The following is a 17,047-nucleotide window of genomic DNA, read 5'->3' as shown; positions in this document are numbered from 1 at the left end:
TAATTCTTTTCAACCGATTAGCATCGTTCCCGGCTAAGGTTGAGTCGTGAAGCAACAAATCGGGCACCCCTTTTGCTGGGTAGGGTTGGCTAGAGCCTGGTTCCGATGTGTTATGGCCAAAGCATCCCAGCGTGTTGTGTTTGGCAGACGAATCTTCGGTGACAGGTCCCCATCCCGACCGCGCTACGCTTGAGTGGGTTGGTCGTCTCCAAAAGTCGCGTTGATGTTGTGCTCTAGTTTCCCCAGCAGTAAATATAGCCCGCCCTTCTGGATGGAAACGCTACTTCCCGTGGATCGATTGGCAGGGTTGTGTAGGAACCAGAATAAGAAATTTACCCTATAACGGTGTAAGCGCGCGAGGTGAATGATGTAGTGGCAGCCGCAACTGTGATGTTTTCGAAACAACGTGCTGCTTTTTTGTGGCGTTAGAAAAAAAACCCTTCCCATAGACACTGGAGTGCAGATGTGAAAGAAAAAACCAAGTGAGGAGGGTGAAATTGGACAGGTGTAAGAATCGGCAACGTGCTGGAAATTATTGTTGCAAATGGTGTTCACCATCGGATAGGATCTTCCTGCATTAGGGAGTGTTTGAACCTGCGGAACCATCCGCGAGCATACCGAGTGGTAAACAAATCAACGATAATAACAGCTACAACATGTCAACGAAAACAACTACTACGACGGTATCCGGTCGCGGTAGTGGTAGCAGTAGTACGGGGGAGTTTGATGTAGCCGCCTTCGAAAAGAAACTACGCGATCTAAAGGATACACAGGACAGTATCCAGCATTTATCCAACTGGTGCCTATCGAGGCGAGTGCATCATAAAAAGATTGTTACTAGCTGGTTAAACGTGCTGAAGCAAGGTGAGTCATAATGCACATAACAATCTTTCGATCGTTAGCTCGATATCAATGTTTATGGATCACTTCGATTCCGATTGCAGTTAAAATCGAAAGCCGCTTAACGCTGTTCCATCTGGCGAACGATGTGATACAAAACAGTAAGCGCAAGAACTACGAGTATGTAGACAGCTGGGGAACGTACCTGCAAAAAGCCACCACGCTGGTGCGAGACGAAAAGGTGAAACATAAGATTTTGAGAATCTTTAAGATCTGGGAAGAGCGGGACATTTACAACGAGGAGTTTTTGTCCGATCTGAATGGGTTGCTAAGCGTAACCACATCATCCGCAAAAAAGCTACAGCAGCAGCAGCAGCAACAACAACAGCAGCAGCAACAACAGCAACAGCAACAACAACAGCAACAATCGCACCACCAACAGCAGCAGCACCAGCAACAGCAGCATCAACATCATCATCATCAGCAACCGCAGCCAAATGCCTCCGGGTCGAGCGTGAGCAATGCGTCTCTCGCCACCGGTCCGACTAAACTCGCCGAAACGAAATCGGCCGTCAGTGCCAGCAGCACCCAGCTGGAAGTGGATGACTATCAAGCGAGCCATCTAGTTGCGCTCGTGCGTGAGTGCGAGAAGCACCAAAGTGAAACTGATCATACTTTCAAGGGTCTCAACAAAAAGCCACACGTTGATGTGGAGGCTGTGATGAACTCGATTAAGGGAAAAGATCGCAAAAAGGTAGAGGAGGTCGAGCAGGAGATCGAGGATCAACTTGCCCAGTACGAGAATTTCGTCGAGGTGCTAAAGACTGAGCAAAAATCACGTCGCGAACTGTTGACAGTGCTGGATCAGGCTGGTTCGTTCTATGAAAACCAGCGAACAGAAGTACGAGTCGTGGTGAATGTAAGTGTTGCTAACCCTTTTTCCTTAAATGTTGTCGATGCGAGTGCAGTACGAGTTAATTTTAACCCTTTGCTTGCGCTTGCGGACATTTACATATTCTTTTAGGCCTACCGAAACTTTGGGAATCGTTTGAAAAACACGAAAAAGAAACTGGACGAATTGACGGTCACCTTACCGAGCCCAATTCCTTCGCCTGATATCAATGCACCGTCCCCGGTACCTTCGGACGGTGATAACATTCTGCCAATCGAGGATGGTTACTTTCAGATGATTCAGCATCAGGGTAGCTACATGGGCAGCGGCAATCTGTCATTCAACATCAATGATTTCAACCGATGCGATTCTCCTTCAGCCATGAATAGAGGTAAGAATCGGACCAGTGTGTACGTTTGCTTGTGTGAGTATTTGTATAGATGCATGGCACAGATTAGGAAAGGAAGAAAATGTGTCCTTTCTTGCATTGCAACGACTGTTTGCAAATTGTTTCATTTTTTATGGTAGATATGTTCAGTGAAATGTTGGACACTGGGTAATGTGAGAGCGTTAGTGTAAAGCTGGCAGTTTTGTCAGGCCTCATAGTGTGTATTCTGTGTGTGTTTTGTTTACAATATAATAGTTATGAGAGAGAGAAAAATAGAGAACGAAAGAGAGAGGGTTGATGGTATACGATTGTTGCACGTTTTGTTGCATCTATCACCTAAATATTTTATACCATTTGTGTCTATCTGTTCTGTATCATCTTGCATCAGTTGTACGTTTTGTTTTGGCAGCTTGCTGTAGTATTCGAGTCATGTTATAATAATTTAAATCAAGTGCAATTAAGTTCTGTAAAGATTTTCTGTATCATTTAGGTTTCGATTTTTGGTTCAACAGAAAGCTTAGGTTTGAACATTTATGATTTTGTATATTTTCATGGTTTATAACATTGAGAATACAAATCATAACAACTTCTTTAGGCACTTGTACATTTTAAGTGATCGGTTATGTATATTTTGATTAAATTAATTAAAAAACAAGAAAACACATATAACTTATTATTATATTGATTCATCAATTTTGAAATCTGTCTTAGCACTTCATGACATCAAGTTTTTGTTAATAATCATCTTCATTCTTTGGATTCTCGTTAAAATATTATTTAAATATGTAAGGTAACTTTTATGGCTTTTGATTGCAGTGCAGTATAGTTTGTTATTTTTTGCCAGTAGTCCTAATTCCCACATATTGGTTAATATTTACATGCTAAGTTAAGTTGCTTTATTCGTAAACATTATGCGCTCTTATAGAATAAGGATGTTGAGGAAAAATCAAACCAAAAATCAAATGCAACGCACCTAAATGAAAACTTTACTAGCCACTTACGTAAAATGGGCCCGTGCTGATGATATCGTGTTCTTTCTGTATTCCCCTACTTCTTTTCCTCTTTCTCTTTCTCTTTCTCTCTGTTTCTTTCTCTTACCTTTTTGTCCAATAAATGCGGCTTGCCACCTTGCACGGCGGTTTCTGCAGTACAACCGATTCAAGTGATACATTCGCGTAAGGAACAATCGGAAGGGGTAAACGATTTCCTGAAGACTTTTTTCCCCGATTCATCAGGTTACCATGGGTCTCAAGTAAACGCACCGGCCTTGTCCGCCGGCGGAGGTGTAGCGCCACCCCAGGCGCCGTCCGGTATCGTTCCTCATCCAGTCGGACCGTACGGTGTTGGAGGAGGTGGTGGAAGTGGCGGTGGCTTGATAAATCCCTGGGCAACATCCACACCTCGTGGTCCGCCACCAGGCAGGGGAAACAATGTAGGATACGTTGGTAACAACAGACCACCTCCGTACGGTGGTCAAGCAATGCTGTCGGATTACGGTGCGCCTCAGCCGTCACCAGGTGTCGTTGGACGGAATTCATTATCAATTGCCCCACCGCTTCTTCCACCCCCGATGCCACCCCTAAACCTGGATACAACTGATGATTACAACTCGACCTGGGACATGCCCATGACGTGGGATGGCACGCACGTAAGTATACTACAATATTTGCGCTTTGCTTTGCCTTGGTACACTTAGTGAATGTGATCGTATTCGTTACATGACTCTGTTCTCTCCATCGAAGAACTCGTCCGGCTTCCGTTCTGGAATGGATGCTCCGGTTTCTCCGTCTCACTACGATCGCAAGGGAATCAATAACAGCGGCATGCTACTAGATTACGGTGACGGCAGTAACGGCGAGAGTGGACTGCTGCAGGATGTTGACCACCGGCAGCGTGGTGGTTTGTCGATGATTCCGTTCGCTAAGGATAAGGGTCGTCTGGCGGACGTGGATCATCGCAATTTAATCTCGCTCACCGGCTCGCCAGGAGCTGCGCCCCAATCGAAACACATGACGGTGAATGACTTGGATGCGATGGACGATAGCTCATCCTCGAACAGTATGCCAGCCATACGTGGTGGGCCTAAGCGGAAATCGACCCCACAACCTGTACCTGCCCCTCTGGGAGATCCGGCCAGTACACCCAGGGGTGCCATATGGGCGTCGCAGGAAAACACATTTCCGATACCGGTTACAAATGACACCGATTTGAGGCCAATGCCTCAACTCGGTAGCGGTTCGTCTGTATCTGCGGCAACGTCCGCGTTAACTACAGTCTCTACGACGTCCGGTTCGGAGGCTGCCGCCCTGGCGAGCGATGCGGGCGAGGAATCTAAGGATCTCGACATGCGGATACAATCGCTGGAAAAAGCGATAGCTGCCCAGATTGCCAGCAACGGCGGGCAAGCAGCGGTTCCATCGCTATCACTTGAACAGCACGCGAAAAGTGACAAAGATGATTCGGCTCAGACGCAAAGTATGGCTCAACAAGACGCAGAAAACGATGATAGTGCGCAATCGTCCGACGATGACGGTACCGGTGAAGGCCTACCCATACTGCAAACGCCTGCTTCGCTGCTGGAAATTGACGATTTTCTGGTACGTAGCTCTGGTAACCGTATGGCCAACGGCAACAGCTGATCTGTGTATTTCTCTTCTTTTTCTTCCCAATAGCAAAATTTTGAGCGTGAAAGATTTGATTTTTCGAAGCCCCCTGCGTTGCTGATGAGTAATCAAACAGAATCGTCCCAATCTCCGCCAGCTACCTCAGGTGAGTATCATCGTAGCATTAGCGATGATTTTTAAAATGTGCTTTTCCTTTTTTTAAATAAGAACTATGCATTAAATGATTGTTTTGTTAGAGTCAGTTCCAACTGTCTCTAAAATGGAAATGGAAAGGAAAGGGTTTCGTTGGGCTATTTGAAACTAAAACGAGAGTTATTTGGTTGCACAGAGCATTCCGGTTCGGCGACGGGAGATTCTAGGAGAAATCCTTCCGATAACACGGAAAGTGTCGACATGGATTTATCTGACGAAGACGGCGACAACCAGCATCAACAGCCAGCTCGATCAGAAGGAAAACGTTCGTCCCAGGAATCCGCAGGTAAGGGAGTCTAGAATGACAATTTTTGCTGATGGTGTATACCGTTCTCAGCTTTGTTTCGTAGATCGAAACGCTTAATGTACTGTATGCCACGTTTGGTCTCTGAACTTTTCTACCTCTGGCGTTTCGTTTCTCGACAACAATTTTGCAAACACGTTGTATATTTTAGCTCCGTATCAGCATGCCACGGACGAAACCAGCAACGACGCGCCCGCTGCGAAAGACGAGTTCGTAGCAAAGGACAGTCCAAGTGAGGAAGGTCCGCTATTGCGATTGCCCGCAAGCAGTAACGGTAATGCCAACAACAATGGTGTTGGTGCGAGTAGCACTGTGAGCGGGAAAAACAGCGGAAGCAGCACCACCGGCAGCGGCACCACTCCGACACCACCCTTACACCAACGGCCTCCGCTACTGCCGGATCCCACGTTCCCTCCCGGTGGAGGTCCGAAGTGGGACCTGCCACCACCGAGTCTGCTGAGTCTGCCAGTGCTGAGCAACTTCAATGCTGTTCTACCGCCACCGCCGCCGCCCGGGGGGCTCGTGGGTAAACTGAACCAACCACCACCAGCTGCCGGGCAAATATGGACGGAAAAGCCACCTTCCGGACCTGGTGAGGTATCTGCTCTATTTGGCCCACCGAATCGGCCACCACCGCCGCTTCCGTTCGTGGTGGGTTCACCTGGACCGAAAGGCATCGGCAACAATTACCGTGGAGGGGCAACTCCACGTGGGGGACGAGGCCACAATAGGGCAGGTATGTCGCCGTACTTTCGCGGTGGAGGCGGTGCATCCGCGGGGTTGATGATGGGTGGTGGAGCAGCCGGAGGAGTGGGTGCGGGCGGTCCGTTTGCAGGATCCGTGGTGGGTGGTGGTGCCGGTGGGTCTCCCGGAATGCGTGGCGGATATCACCATCGGGGTGGCGGGGGAAATAAATTCCGCGGTGGAGGCGTCGGTGGCGCAGCTAATAATCGACCTCCTTGGTGAACGCGGTTAAGATTATCTTTCGTTTATATACGTTTTGATTATACAAAATTATTCATAATGACCGCCACACGCTGACGGTCAGCGATTTTATGTTTTAACTGTATAGATTGTTAACCGAACAACCGGTAATACGTATAGAGTTTTGGAGTTTTGCGATAGGATGTAATGAAGCGATATGAGCGATCACAGGTACGCATGATCGATAGTAAAGGTAGAATGTCAAAGAATAAACGAAAGTGAAATAAATGAAAAGAGCTAAATAAGGAATAAAAATAGAGTGTTAGAGGGAGAATGAAGAGGAGAGGGATAATGGAAAGAGGATAACACGAACGGATGTATTAGTGTAAAAAGATTCAATACTTCAAAAGAAATCCTATCTTACAGAAGATAATTTTATAGCGATAGTGAAAATCGACACATATAACTGATATTTGTGCAGTTGAATTGTAAATATATATATACATAGTTATAGATGATGTCAGCATGTAAAAAAGGAATGAGAACTTATGAATCCCACACAGCAAATGCTCTACAAAGGGCCCCTATCGCAAAATCCGAGTACCAAATCTTATTAAAGGCGCTGTATCCTCTGCTCTCCTGTTTGTAGAAATCGATGATCCTGCCGTGCGGCATAAAGTGATATAGGCACATGTAGAGGGTTCTCTTCTAATGACCACGGGAAAAGGAACGATGATAGAATGGTGTTCTATATTGTCTGGTACGATTGTGGAATGTGAGATTTTATGAAGAAATAGCCAAGAAATAGCGTTGTCTGTCTATTCCCAAGCAAACCAGTCTAATATAAATGTATTTCCCAATCCTTTTAGATGTATGTATGTCTTGCGGATCCTGAGGAGCATAATGCATAGCCTAGGAGATATAGGAAACTTTTTTTTTCTTAATCGATTGCTGCGCTTGATAGTTTATTGCGCCTTCTGATGAATGTAGCACCTACATTTGTATTCTTACCCTACCAACTCACACATCCCGTGTCAGTAATCCGAGTGTAGAAAAGGTCCGTATCTCACTCAATTGGATGGGTCCGAACATTTTTTTTCAATAAAAGTTTAACGAGTATGCGCATATTCAGCGGCGAATAGCTAGCAGATAAGTTGAATATCAATCTCTCTTTAGCGCATGATTATGGGTGGTTGGAACGCGTATGTAGGTACCAAAGTGATTCTGGATCGTTCCAGATCAATGCATGGATCGGATGAAATGGATGGAATATATATACAGGAAGAACACCGGACATGAGGGACGCTGTTAGCATCTGTAGCAATACTAATACTATGTAATATGGTAGACTATTGCAAGTACGAGGTTTTGTCTGAATTCGTTCTACACTGCAACCCTCCTCATACTAGTAATTAGAGATGTTTTGCAAGTGATTGAAAGATAGAAATAAATTGGATTGTGTTTAATTCGTGAAAAATTTCCGGGTGAGTGATTCCGTTGATGGGACGCATCGTTGAATCTTTGATCTTTTTGCGTTGGGCGGTGCTTTCTTGATGAAATTTCTTTCCCTTATATGCTATACAGAATATTGGGAATTTTTCACTGATAAGCATGTGATGTGAATTATTTCAATCTCAACTTAAAGAAAAGTGGGAGGTGTCGTATCACAATAATTCTTGCTTTAAAATCATACCATTTCATATGAATATATTGAAATAAATCATTAAAAGTCAGTGTATTGGCTATGCATTCTGGAGTAATTATGGTTGTTTTCCTTTCGGATTTACAGCATTCGTTATGCTGTTCTGGAACGACTTGGATTTTGTTAAATTGTATATTACTGTTTTTGTGAAATTCAGCGAAATTCTTCCATTACGAATGTGCTGACAATATAAGGACGTTTTATTTCATTTTAAGAATAATTGGGTTTATGGTTTGTTGAAAAACTAATATCAGATTTTTGAATTAATCATTCTACAACCTTAGTGTATCTTTTTCTAGTCTTATTTTTAAGAAGCTCGTCCTTCGTTAGATATAAAACACATGGAATATACGTTGAGCATACGTTCGTCTTTTAAGGAAGCTCCTCTACTGTGCATAGAATATTTAGCAACCTTAGTAATATTTTAAAAAGATGTTTTAAACTATAAAGAAAGTTCAAAGGTTCTTTTCATACAACTCAATTCATCGATTCATTTTATTTAATCGTGTCACATGTAGTCCTGTATGTGGGATTTATTTTGTTTGTTTTCTTTTGTACCATCATGTTTTATGAATTTGCATTGATTCAGTTGACTGCATACAATAAAACGACACTTAGTATATCGATTATATTTTTGCAAAATAAAAGATTAACTCGAAGATCGGTTAAAAACATTCATTTTGTGCAATTCTTTCGCTGGAATGGGTTGGCCGATATACTCTCAACCCACCACAATCGTTACCAAATTTATAAAAAAAAGTACCTACAGCTTCGCTCCTTTCCCGTGGTGATCGATCTCCTAGGATTAATTATTTTCTGTGCCCATGGGGACGTATGCTTTTGCCCATTTATACTCCTGCCGTTTGCCAGAGTGAGGAAAGAGAACGTATACCCGTTATAACATCGATAATTATACATGCGTTTTTTAAGTTGTCTAACGTTTATCATCACGTTTAGGTGTTACGTTTTGAATCATTTTTTAGGGAACGAACTGGAACTAAAATGTACAAAACAGGTATAGGTTTAATTAATGCGTAGCACTAGTATGAGGTCTAGCAGTATGGATAGTCTAAGGTAAACGTTATTTTGTTAAGAAATCCATTGTGCGTAAGTAGTAAATAAGGCGCGAACGCTGAAGAATTGTGGCAATGATCTTCAAGAGGTTTCCCAAAATGAGCATATATTTTGGTATGCGAAATAAAGTGAAACTGGCGATAAAAACAACTAACGTTATCGTCACGTTGAAAACAGAAGTAAATACAAAACATGATCAAATGAAAAATGACTAGTAATTAGTACTTCTATTTGTTATATACGCTACTATCCGAAATTTACTTACTTATATGGTGTACCCCAAAGGTATTCAGCAGCATGTTTCAGAACGTTTTGTTATTAACACGCAGCATATTACTTGATATTTCATCGGATGTGGCAGAGGACATACTGAAGACGCATGGCGTCAAGCCAAAGGAATATAATTGGAAACTTAATACAGTGATTGACACGCTAATGATTGGTCCAAAGCCCATGCCGGCTCCGACGTTCCACAGGGATATCGAAATGGTGGCACACCGGTGCTGTTTCCATCGCCATCCGATGACGTAGCATAGGGAATTGGGCGCATGGTATTTTGTTCGGCTCCCAGCAGTCAAATCGGTAGATGGTGTGTAGTTGTCGGCGTCGACGTAAAGTAACCTGATACAAGGACGACTTAGGATGAGTTCGAGTTTTTGGGCAGCCGTTGGGGTCAACAAAAACCGATGCACAGTGAGGAAGCCAAGAACAAATCGTGGACAAGACAATTTATTTGAAAAATATCTGTTATTTTATGACAAACAGTGTTTGGCTTTTCGCTTATTTAAGATGCTTTGGATCTTGGACATGCACAAATCTCCATTGTCTATACGTTTTTTTCACATTTGTTTCATTTATGTTTGTACGTACATTTGTTGACAATAAAAGTTTTACCGTAAATATCTTTAGTAAGAAAGGTTTCTTTGGTAACAAAACACCCAAAACTAAAGAAAGTTGACTCAATAATAGTGGTTACTTTTATTAAACATGAAATTCTAAAAACAAAAATTCATATTTTTGAAAAAGTTGATATTTATTATTTACGCGATCATGTTTGCCACAAGGTACCATGCGCCTCCATATTTATCGTGCATGCACGATATGGAGACGCATGGTACTTTGTGCTGAATATGTATGATAGAAAATGCTCATATTTACCCTTTACCATTTTAATAGAGGATATCAAAATGTTGATACAAATAACATTCGAACTTTCCTTGAGTTTTAAAGAGGTATTTTAAGAAACATTTATTAAATTTATTTCTACAATTAATGAATCAAAACAGCTTTAATTTAATTTTTTTCTTTAAATTATGATTTACATATGCTGAAATTTAAGATTTACAAAAGCTTGGCCGTTCCAATCATTAATCAAACAAATAATGATATGTTCTATGTTTGAGCCTTTAAAAAATAAATTAAAGAATTAATAATAACAGAATAAACTAAAAGCTATACGCAATTCTTTTATACTTCTGTTTAAAAAGAGGCAATTGCTTTGAAAACTATTCCTTGATATTGAAAAATTTATTTTTTTTAAGCTTTCCTATTTTACCATAGTAATGGGTGTATATTAGTATTATGAAACCATACCTTGAATTTTGTTTTTTATTTTTTACTGATTCTCAAGTCATTGTCTTATTCCAAAAACCTACGATATCAGTTAAGAGTTCGATTTTTGACCAGCTTTTACTCAACGTGCGACTAAATAACACCTCGTTTCGATAGCCATAAAAGCTCTACTGCCATTTTCGCGTCGTTATTCTTTTGACATCTAATGAACGAATGCTCGTAAAGTAATTATTTACTAACTCCCCAAAAACTCCTTATTATATGGAACGGTTTGCTGCACATATGGCAAACATGGCTCTACGACAGTCCCATTCCTACCCTGGATAAATGCGTTAAGTGCATATTTCTATAGTACTTAGTAAGCAAGAGTATTTTTGTTATTCATTACTATATTCATCGGATTATCGTTTTTGAAAATTAAATTGAATTTATATTTTTGGTAAAATTATAGTTATTCTCGTGATCATATTTCATTGAATTAACATAGTTATCACGAAGTACCATGCGTCTCCATATTAATCGACGATGTTAGGAGGGATTCGGATGGAAATCCGGTCAGTTTCCACGACTCAATCTAAACTGATCGAGAATGGGAATACTGAATCATGACATTTATCACATTATTATAAAAGTGCGAGATTGCGAATCAATGCCTTGAGAATCGAATTTAACCAACAGAACCGAGGAGTTGAATACAACAATTAAGGTGTAGAATACGGAATAGAGAATTTTTTCGAGAAAAACTTTTCAAAAGATTCGTAGAAATGAAAATAAGAAACTATCAGAGCGGATTGCGACATAATGAAAGCATACGGAATTCTGACCAGGCTTATCAATCCTGTTGAAATGACGATTACCAACATCACAATTGAGAGTGAACGAAAAACTGTCAAAGCAATTGGCTTTTACCGATGTTCTGTATTAGGGCAATCATAATAAAATTTAATTTGTCTTGGATAATTAAAATATAACCTGTGTCTATTTTAACCATGCCGTAGCAAAGGATAGCAGAGATTGAGGAGTGGAAACTTTGGAGATCACCTTCTGTAAGGCCATCCAGATCCAGACGCTTGATCGAACAAGCATTAAACTATCTTGAAAATCAACGAGATGCATAGCATCATTAGCGGGACAGCAACTAAGGATGGATAGATTACTGATACCGTCCGAAATTGAACCTCGAGCTAGAACTATACATAACACATTTAGTTACTAATTTAATGCTGTTCCGTAGTTTATTGCTGTATAGCGAATTAGAAATGACGAGTAAGCTGGCTTTGTTGCGTTGAATTTAATCTTGTTCATGTGAACATAACAAATTTATTGCACGTTGGTGCTATGGTCGTATTTTTCCTCAGACATACTCCTCTATTGCAAAAGTGAGCTACATGAATATGTCTGAGTGTGCTTTAATAAGCTTGGAATAATTAATAAAGATCTCTCCAAATGAGTGCATAAGAGATCTGGAGACCTTGTTTGGAATGTTATTTCAAGACGAAAGATTTACGAGCTTATTTCATTGGCTGTTTATATGGGTTTTGTTTCATAAATGCAAGCGGTTTTATTGTTGGATGTGAGATATAAGTCTAAAGATATTTAAAAGATGTTTCTGTGTAATGATATTGTTGACTGATTGTACGAGGTGTCACGTTTAAAATTAATATGGCAAGGAATTTAAACAGAAACTTGCAAAAACTAATATAGGAGAAAAATAATAATGATATTTTTCTTTTTTTATACAATGAAAACATACTTTATACGCAATAATAAACAGTACGTATAGCTTAACATATTTTTTTGGCACACTGTTTTAAATCGATTCAAATCAATGAATAATCTGGAAACATGTTAAAACAAGATTAAAAAAGAAAACGTCATTATACATAAGAAATAAAAAGAAAATAATCAATAAAAAATCACGTGCAATGCATAACAATAGGTTCAGTTTGTCTGGGATTTCTAGGAAATTCAGGTTGATACTGGTGATTAATGGAAAATTCAATTTCCCAATGTCGATCAGAATACTTTTTTATTTCCCACCATTTGGTTGCTACGCAACCAACATATCTCTATTGAAATGAAATTAATTTGTGTAGCACCTTCACCAACACGTGTGCCCCTGCAGGTTCGGAAAATGTACTTGTACGTGCTATCTCTTTCTGCCTTTCTGTAGTTTCACTGGAGTAATGTTATGGATAAACGATCATGGATAAGCGGCGTGATAATCAACCGTGGCAGTTTTTTCAATGGTGCTGGGTAATTTGGTGCCATATGGGTGCATGCGATGGACATGGCCGGGGGTGATTTTTTACACTCAACTTATTGCTCCACGGGTAACACGTTCGTGGGATAATGATTAATACTATTTTCGATGGAAAACAATCTGAAGCCGATTCTTGATTTTTAGGTATTGTATTTTTCCAGACTGTTCGTGTTAGCGTTATTTGTTTGAATTTTGGTTTGGAAAATGCGTTTGAATTTTGGTTCTTATTATTCGTTCTGTTGGCTATTATATTCTAAATATTTTGTTTTACTATTCACAAGGTTGAGTTATTTTTTTAGAACAAATTCTGAAAGAATGAACTTCCGTTCGACACTTTATGTCGCCACCGGATGTCACAAATATTTTTAATTTAATATCACTGTCCGAAGGAAAACCTGGATCACCCGTTTCGTTAGGAGGTTAGATTTTCCGGAACACATACGGATCCGAATGTCGCTTCGGTTGACATTTTCTTGCAAACGGTTCCAACATGCTCTGGGGTGGTGCCAACGTTAATCGCTTCCCATAATATTGTGGCTCGTTGCTACGTGTAAAGAAAGGAGAAAATCGAACGCTTACCGTGGCGTTGGGTTGCAGAAATAAGTTGTTATTTTCCTTGTGATAATAACCACCGAGAAGACAGTTCCGTGAAACGGTTCCTGGGTGTGTTTTGTTTTTGTCGCAGTTTCGTAGCGGCATCGTGAAGTTTCTTTTTAGACACGGCGAAACAGCTTGCCCGGTCAGCCATTGGGCGCCGTTGGTCTTACCAGTTGGCCCGGACAGCTTGCTGGTTCCCGAGTAATTCTAACCGCACTAATCGTCTCATCTACCCTGCTGGCATTTGCTCCTGGGATCCATGGTATCGGAGAAAATAACAGAGGCGCACGCCAGGAGGGCTACCACTTTTAAGGCAACCTATCGGGTGGCAACGTTCATGTGTCGTTCTGTTCTCCGGTATCGTCGGTTTTCAACCCACAACACCCCATGCGGTAGCGCTTTCTTTGATCGGTGCCTTTTTCCGTTTTGGTTCTTCTTGCAACCCACTACCGGTCAGCATGTCAGAAAAATAGTTCACCAGAAAACGTAAGGGCGCAAAAGGGGGGTTCGTGGGAAACTGAGCAGGGCTGAAACGGGAGCACAGCACGCGATCCGCGGGCGAGTTGAGCAGTGTCCAGAAAAATTGCTTTTTTATTATGAGCAACGGTAGACCTGAGCGCCACATGGCTCATGACCACAGCACGTGATCGTTGCTGTAACCCAATGATACACTCGATGCTTTGTCACCATTGACACAACAGGTGTCTGAGAAGGATGTTTCTCATGAATGTACATGAATCTTCTAACCCATTTAGGATGTAGTTTATTTTTTCATTGGCCTTTTTGTTGTATTTGTGCTTCAGGTCTATAAAAGCTGCGTAACTGGTGTGGCGATTTTTAGAAATTTTAGAAAAGATTTCACTAACTGAAACGTTGGAGTCTTTAAGGCCTTACTCATAGCTCTTGAATTGAGAACACTTATAGTGAGGTTAGCCTGACGGTTCGGCACATTCTCTTTCTCGCCCATTTTTAATTGGCTTTATTTACTCTCAAATATTGTTATGAAAGTTATGAAAACAGTCGATTTTGTGTTAAAGGATTTATAAATATTTTGGTTTGGTATTTCTGCCGCGGGCGCGATAACCCCTGTTCTGTGTAATGAAATGCTTATCAGGCTATCTGTGTGGGGGGCTGCATTTTTGTGGATATATTGTTCTTCTCCTGTCGGCAAGAACGCTCCTTTATTTTTGTGCATTGGTCATCTGTTTTTCTCTGCAATGTTTTTCATCTGATTCCAAAATGCAATGCCTGCATTCTTGAATTGAACGTGTTTCACGGTGTGTTCGCAAAGTGGTTTGTGTTACAGGCGCGTCAGTAGCGTTACAGTCTTGATTATAGCCGAATGTTTAGCTGATATGCTACATCGTGATTGACATTAGAGGTATTCGAGGAATATCCTGCAGATACATCGTCAAAGCCACCTACGATGTAGTAGTTTTTTTTTGATAATATATCTGTTGTTCATATCTAAAGTAGCCGCGTATCCTTGGAGTTGAATAAGTTTATGTCTATATTGACGATGAAGGGTTAACAAACAGTTGAAACGCATATTACATGTATTTAAATTTACCTACTGACATAACAAATATATTATACTACCGACATAACAAACGATGTAATAGTCAATGATAAAAATTAGCTAACCATTGATCACGAGAATCTGCAAGCAGTCACAATGTTGGAGCCGAAACCGCTAAATAGAGGGAACGCGAAAAGATGTAAACATGAATAAGTAGCATACGACGATACCATATGGCAAAAACGTGAAGTACTCTTTACGCTTAACCAGGCTGTACTCTGTAGGCTGACCAGTCAACAGCTTTAACATATGGAGAATCTACATTTCATTCGGCTCGAAACGCTTCGGCACGATGTTTTATTGCGGCTGGAAAATATCGCTTTACTGGCATAAGCACCATAAGCAGATCGTCTGGTCTGCGTTTCGTCACATGAAGCCTGCCGTTTTAACGACCGTTTTGGGGTCGTCCAGGCTCACCATCAGGAGTAGCGGAACCGTGCCGGAAGGTGTCACGTACGGCAGGCGAAGAGCCGCCGGCCAACGATGATACTTTATCGCCAGCGTCCAGCGATACCATCATCCGACACCGCCAGCAAGTGCTGCTCTCTCTCGACACCATGTTGCGTTTGAAAAAGTAGTTTCATGGCACTAGGAAAAAAAGGCGTCAGATAGCAGCGGTGTTCCACAGCATGAGTAGCGATGGGCAAGTGTTTTATATGCGCACCGTCTAGGAAACGAACGACGAAGTAGCCATAGCTGACGCATGTCTTTTTAGTTTTTTCTACTCTTAGAGAACCATCTCATCGTGAAGTGTTAACCGAGACTAGTTTGACCATACCAGCTGCTACACTGATAATGCATTCGATTCGATTTAACATTGTTAGGTCCAATTTAAAGTACAACAGGTGAGCGATCATTAACAACGGGCGAACGAAGATCGTAGTAAAAAATGATTCCATAATGTTGTTTGTCAAAATCTTGGTAGAATTTACAATTTTTCGATGGTATCACTTGAAACAGTATTTGTTTGGCATAAGGTTCGTCATTTTCTAATAGTTAATTTAATTGGAATTTATTTGCATATTGTTACCCCTTCACCTGAAATGATCAACAGAAGAGAATGTGTTCAAGCTTTTTCTTATATTTCGTTTTCGTTTCATTTCAATCCATTTGCTTAGTTTAAGCTCTGTCCTAAATGCATCCACATAGGTAAGGATTACGATGGACAACTTATTGGGTAAGTTTTACGAAACCATTCTCATTTCGGCTCAACCGAGCATTCATTTACTCGCAATTTTTCTTTTTGGTTTTTTCCTACGAAAATAGTATACCCTCAGGTGGTTCCCGTTGGAACGGAAAGCGAGTGGAAACATAGTATCAAAGTAGGCAGACATGGTTTCCAGACAGATAGATACCGCGCGAAAGTACCCGCCGATATGGCCAGTGCAACAGGATAGGCGTCGGATTTGGAGCTCGGGTACGTTCGTGTAAACGGTTCGGGAGTTCGTGCTCACGATCGGTCACTGGGTGCCATCGTTGGGAAGGGTGAGGCGCAGGAAAACAGCACAGCCCAGTAGTGACGATGAGCTATGCCGTTGTATTTTCAACCAAAAGGACCAAGCCATCCGGCACACTCTTCACGATGCTATCCCCGGCGAGAGGGAGACATTTAATAACGATAAAGTGGATGTTAGTGTGTGCGCGTGCGAAAGAAAGAGAGAGCGAGAGAGAGTGCGCTAGATGCGATGGCGTCCGCGGAAAACCATCCCAGGATGTGCGCGTCGAGTCGAGGGGGCGGATAGGTTATATATAAGAACCGCGTGACGCTGGCGATGCCTCATCATTTCGCTCTCGGTAACGGTGGCTCTCGGGTGGTAGTGCTTCAGTTTAGTCCTCGGCTTGGGTGTTAACGGGACCCATCATCCAAATACGAGAGTGACAACTTTGGCAGCAGTGCATGCTTCAACAACACACACAGAACGTTCCTTAGTAGGCGGTGAAGCTAGCAAGGCCAGGCAGCCTCCCATCGTAGGGTTTTCGGTGGAGTTGATCCTGGCGCTTGAAAGCGACGTGTCAACACGTGTCCGAGGCTGTCGCGCGTTTCGTGCAGTGACGCCAATTTAAATTAACGGTTTCGTTGAAATAAACGTTCGCTT

The 17,047-nt window shown here is 41.7% G+C and overlaps 1 protein-coding gene across 1 annotated transcript; it reads left to right on the top strand.

Moving 5' to 3' along the window:
* Positions 1–656: 656 nt before the first annotated feature.
* Positions 657–6,206, top strand: LOC128724030 (uncharacterized). Its single transcript, XM_053817795.1, has 9 exons — positions 657–864; positions 945–1,251; positions 1,336–1,759; positions 1,865–2,123; positions 3,269–3,768; positions 3,863–4,717; positions 4,793–4,889; positions 5,073–5,222; positions 5,392–6,206. Exons 1-9 carry the CDS (start codon positions 657–659, stop codon positions 6,204–6,206), a joined length of 3,615 nt encoding a protein of 1,204 aa, XP_053673770.1.
* Positions 6,207–17,047: the final 10,841 nt, after the last annotated feature.

This window comes from Anopheles nili, chromosome 3, assembly GCF_943737925.1.
Source record: "Anopheles nili chromosome 3, idAnoNiliSN_F5_01, whole genome shotgun sequence".
NCBI classification, from domain to species: domain Eukaryota; kingdom Metazoa; phylum Arthropoda; class Insecta; order Diptera; family Culicidae; genus Anopheles; species Anopheles nili.
The sequence above is the reverse complement of the archived record's forward strand: the minus strand, read 5'-3'. Positions and strand labels throughout refer to the sequence as shown.

Coding starts and splice junctions, on each gene's coding strand:
- LOC128724030 (XM_053817795.1), top strand. CDS start 657: ATGTCAACGAAAACAACTACTACGACGGTATCCGGTCGCGGTAGTGGT. Junction 1,760..1,864: donor AAGTACGAGTCGTGGTGAAT/GTAAGTGTTGCT, acceptor ATATTCTTTTAG/GCCTACCGAAACTTTGGGAA. Junction 4,890..5,072: donor ATCTCCGCCAGCTACCTCAG/GTGAGTATCATC, acceptor TTGGTTGCACAG/AGCATTCCGGTTCGGCGACG.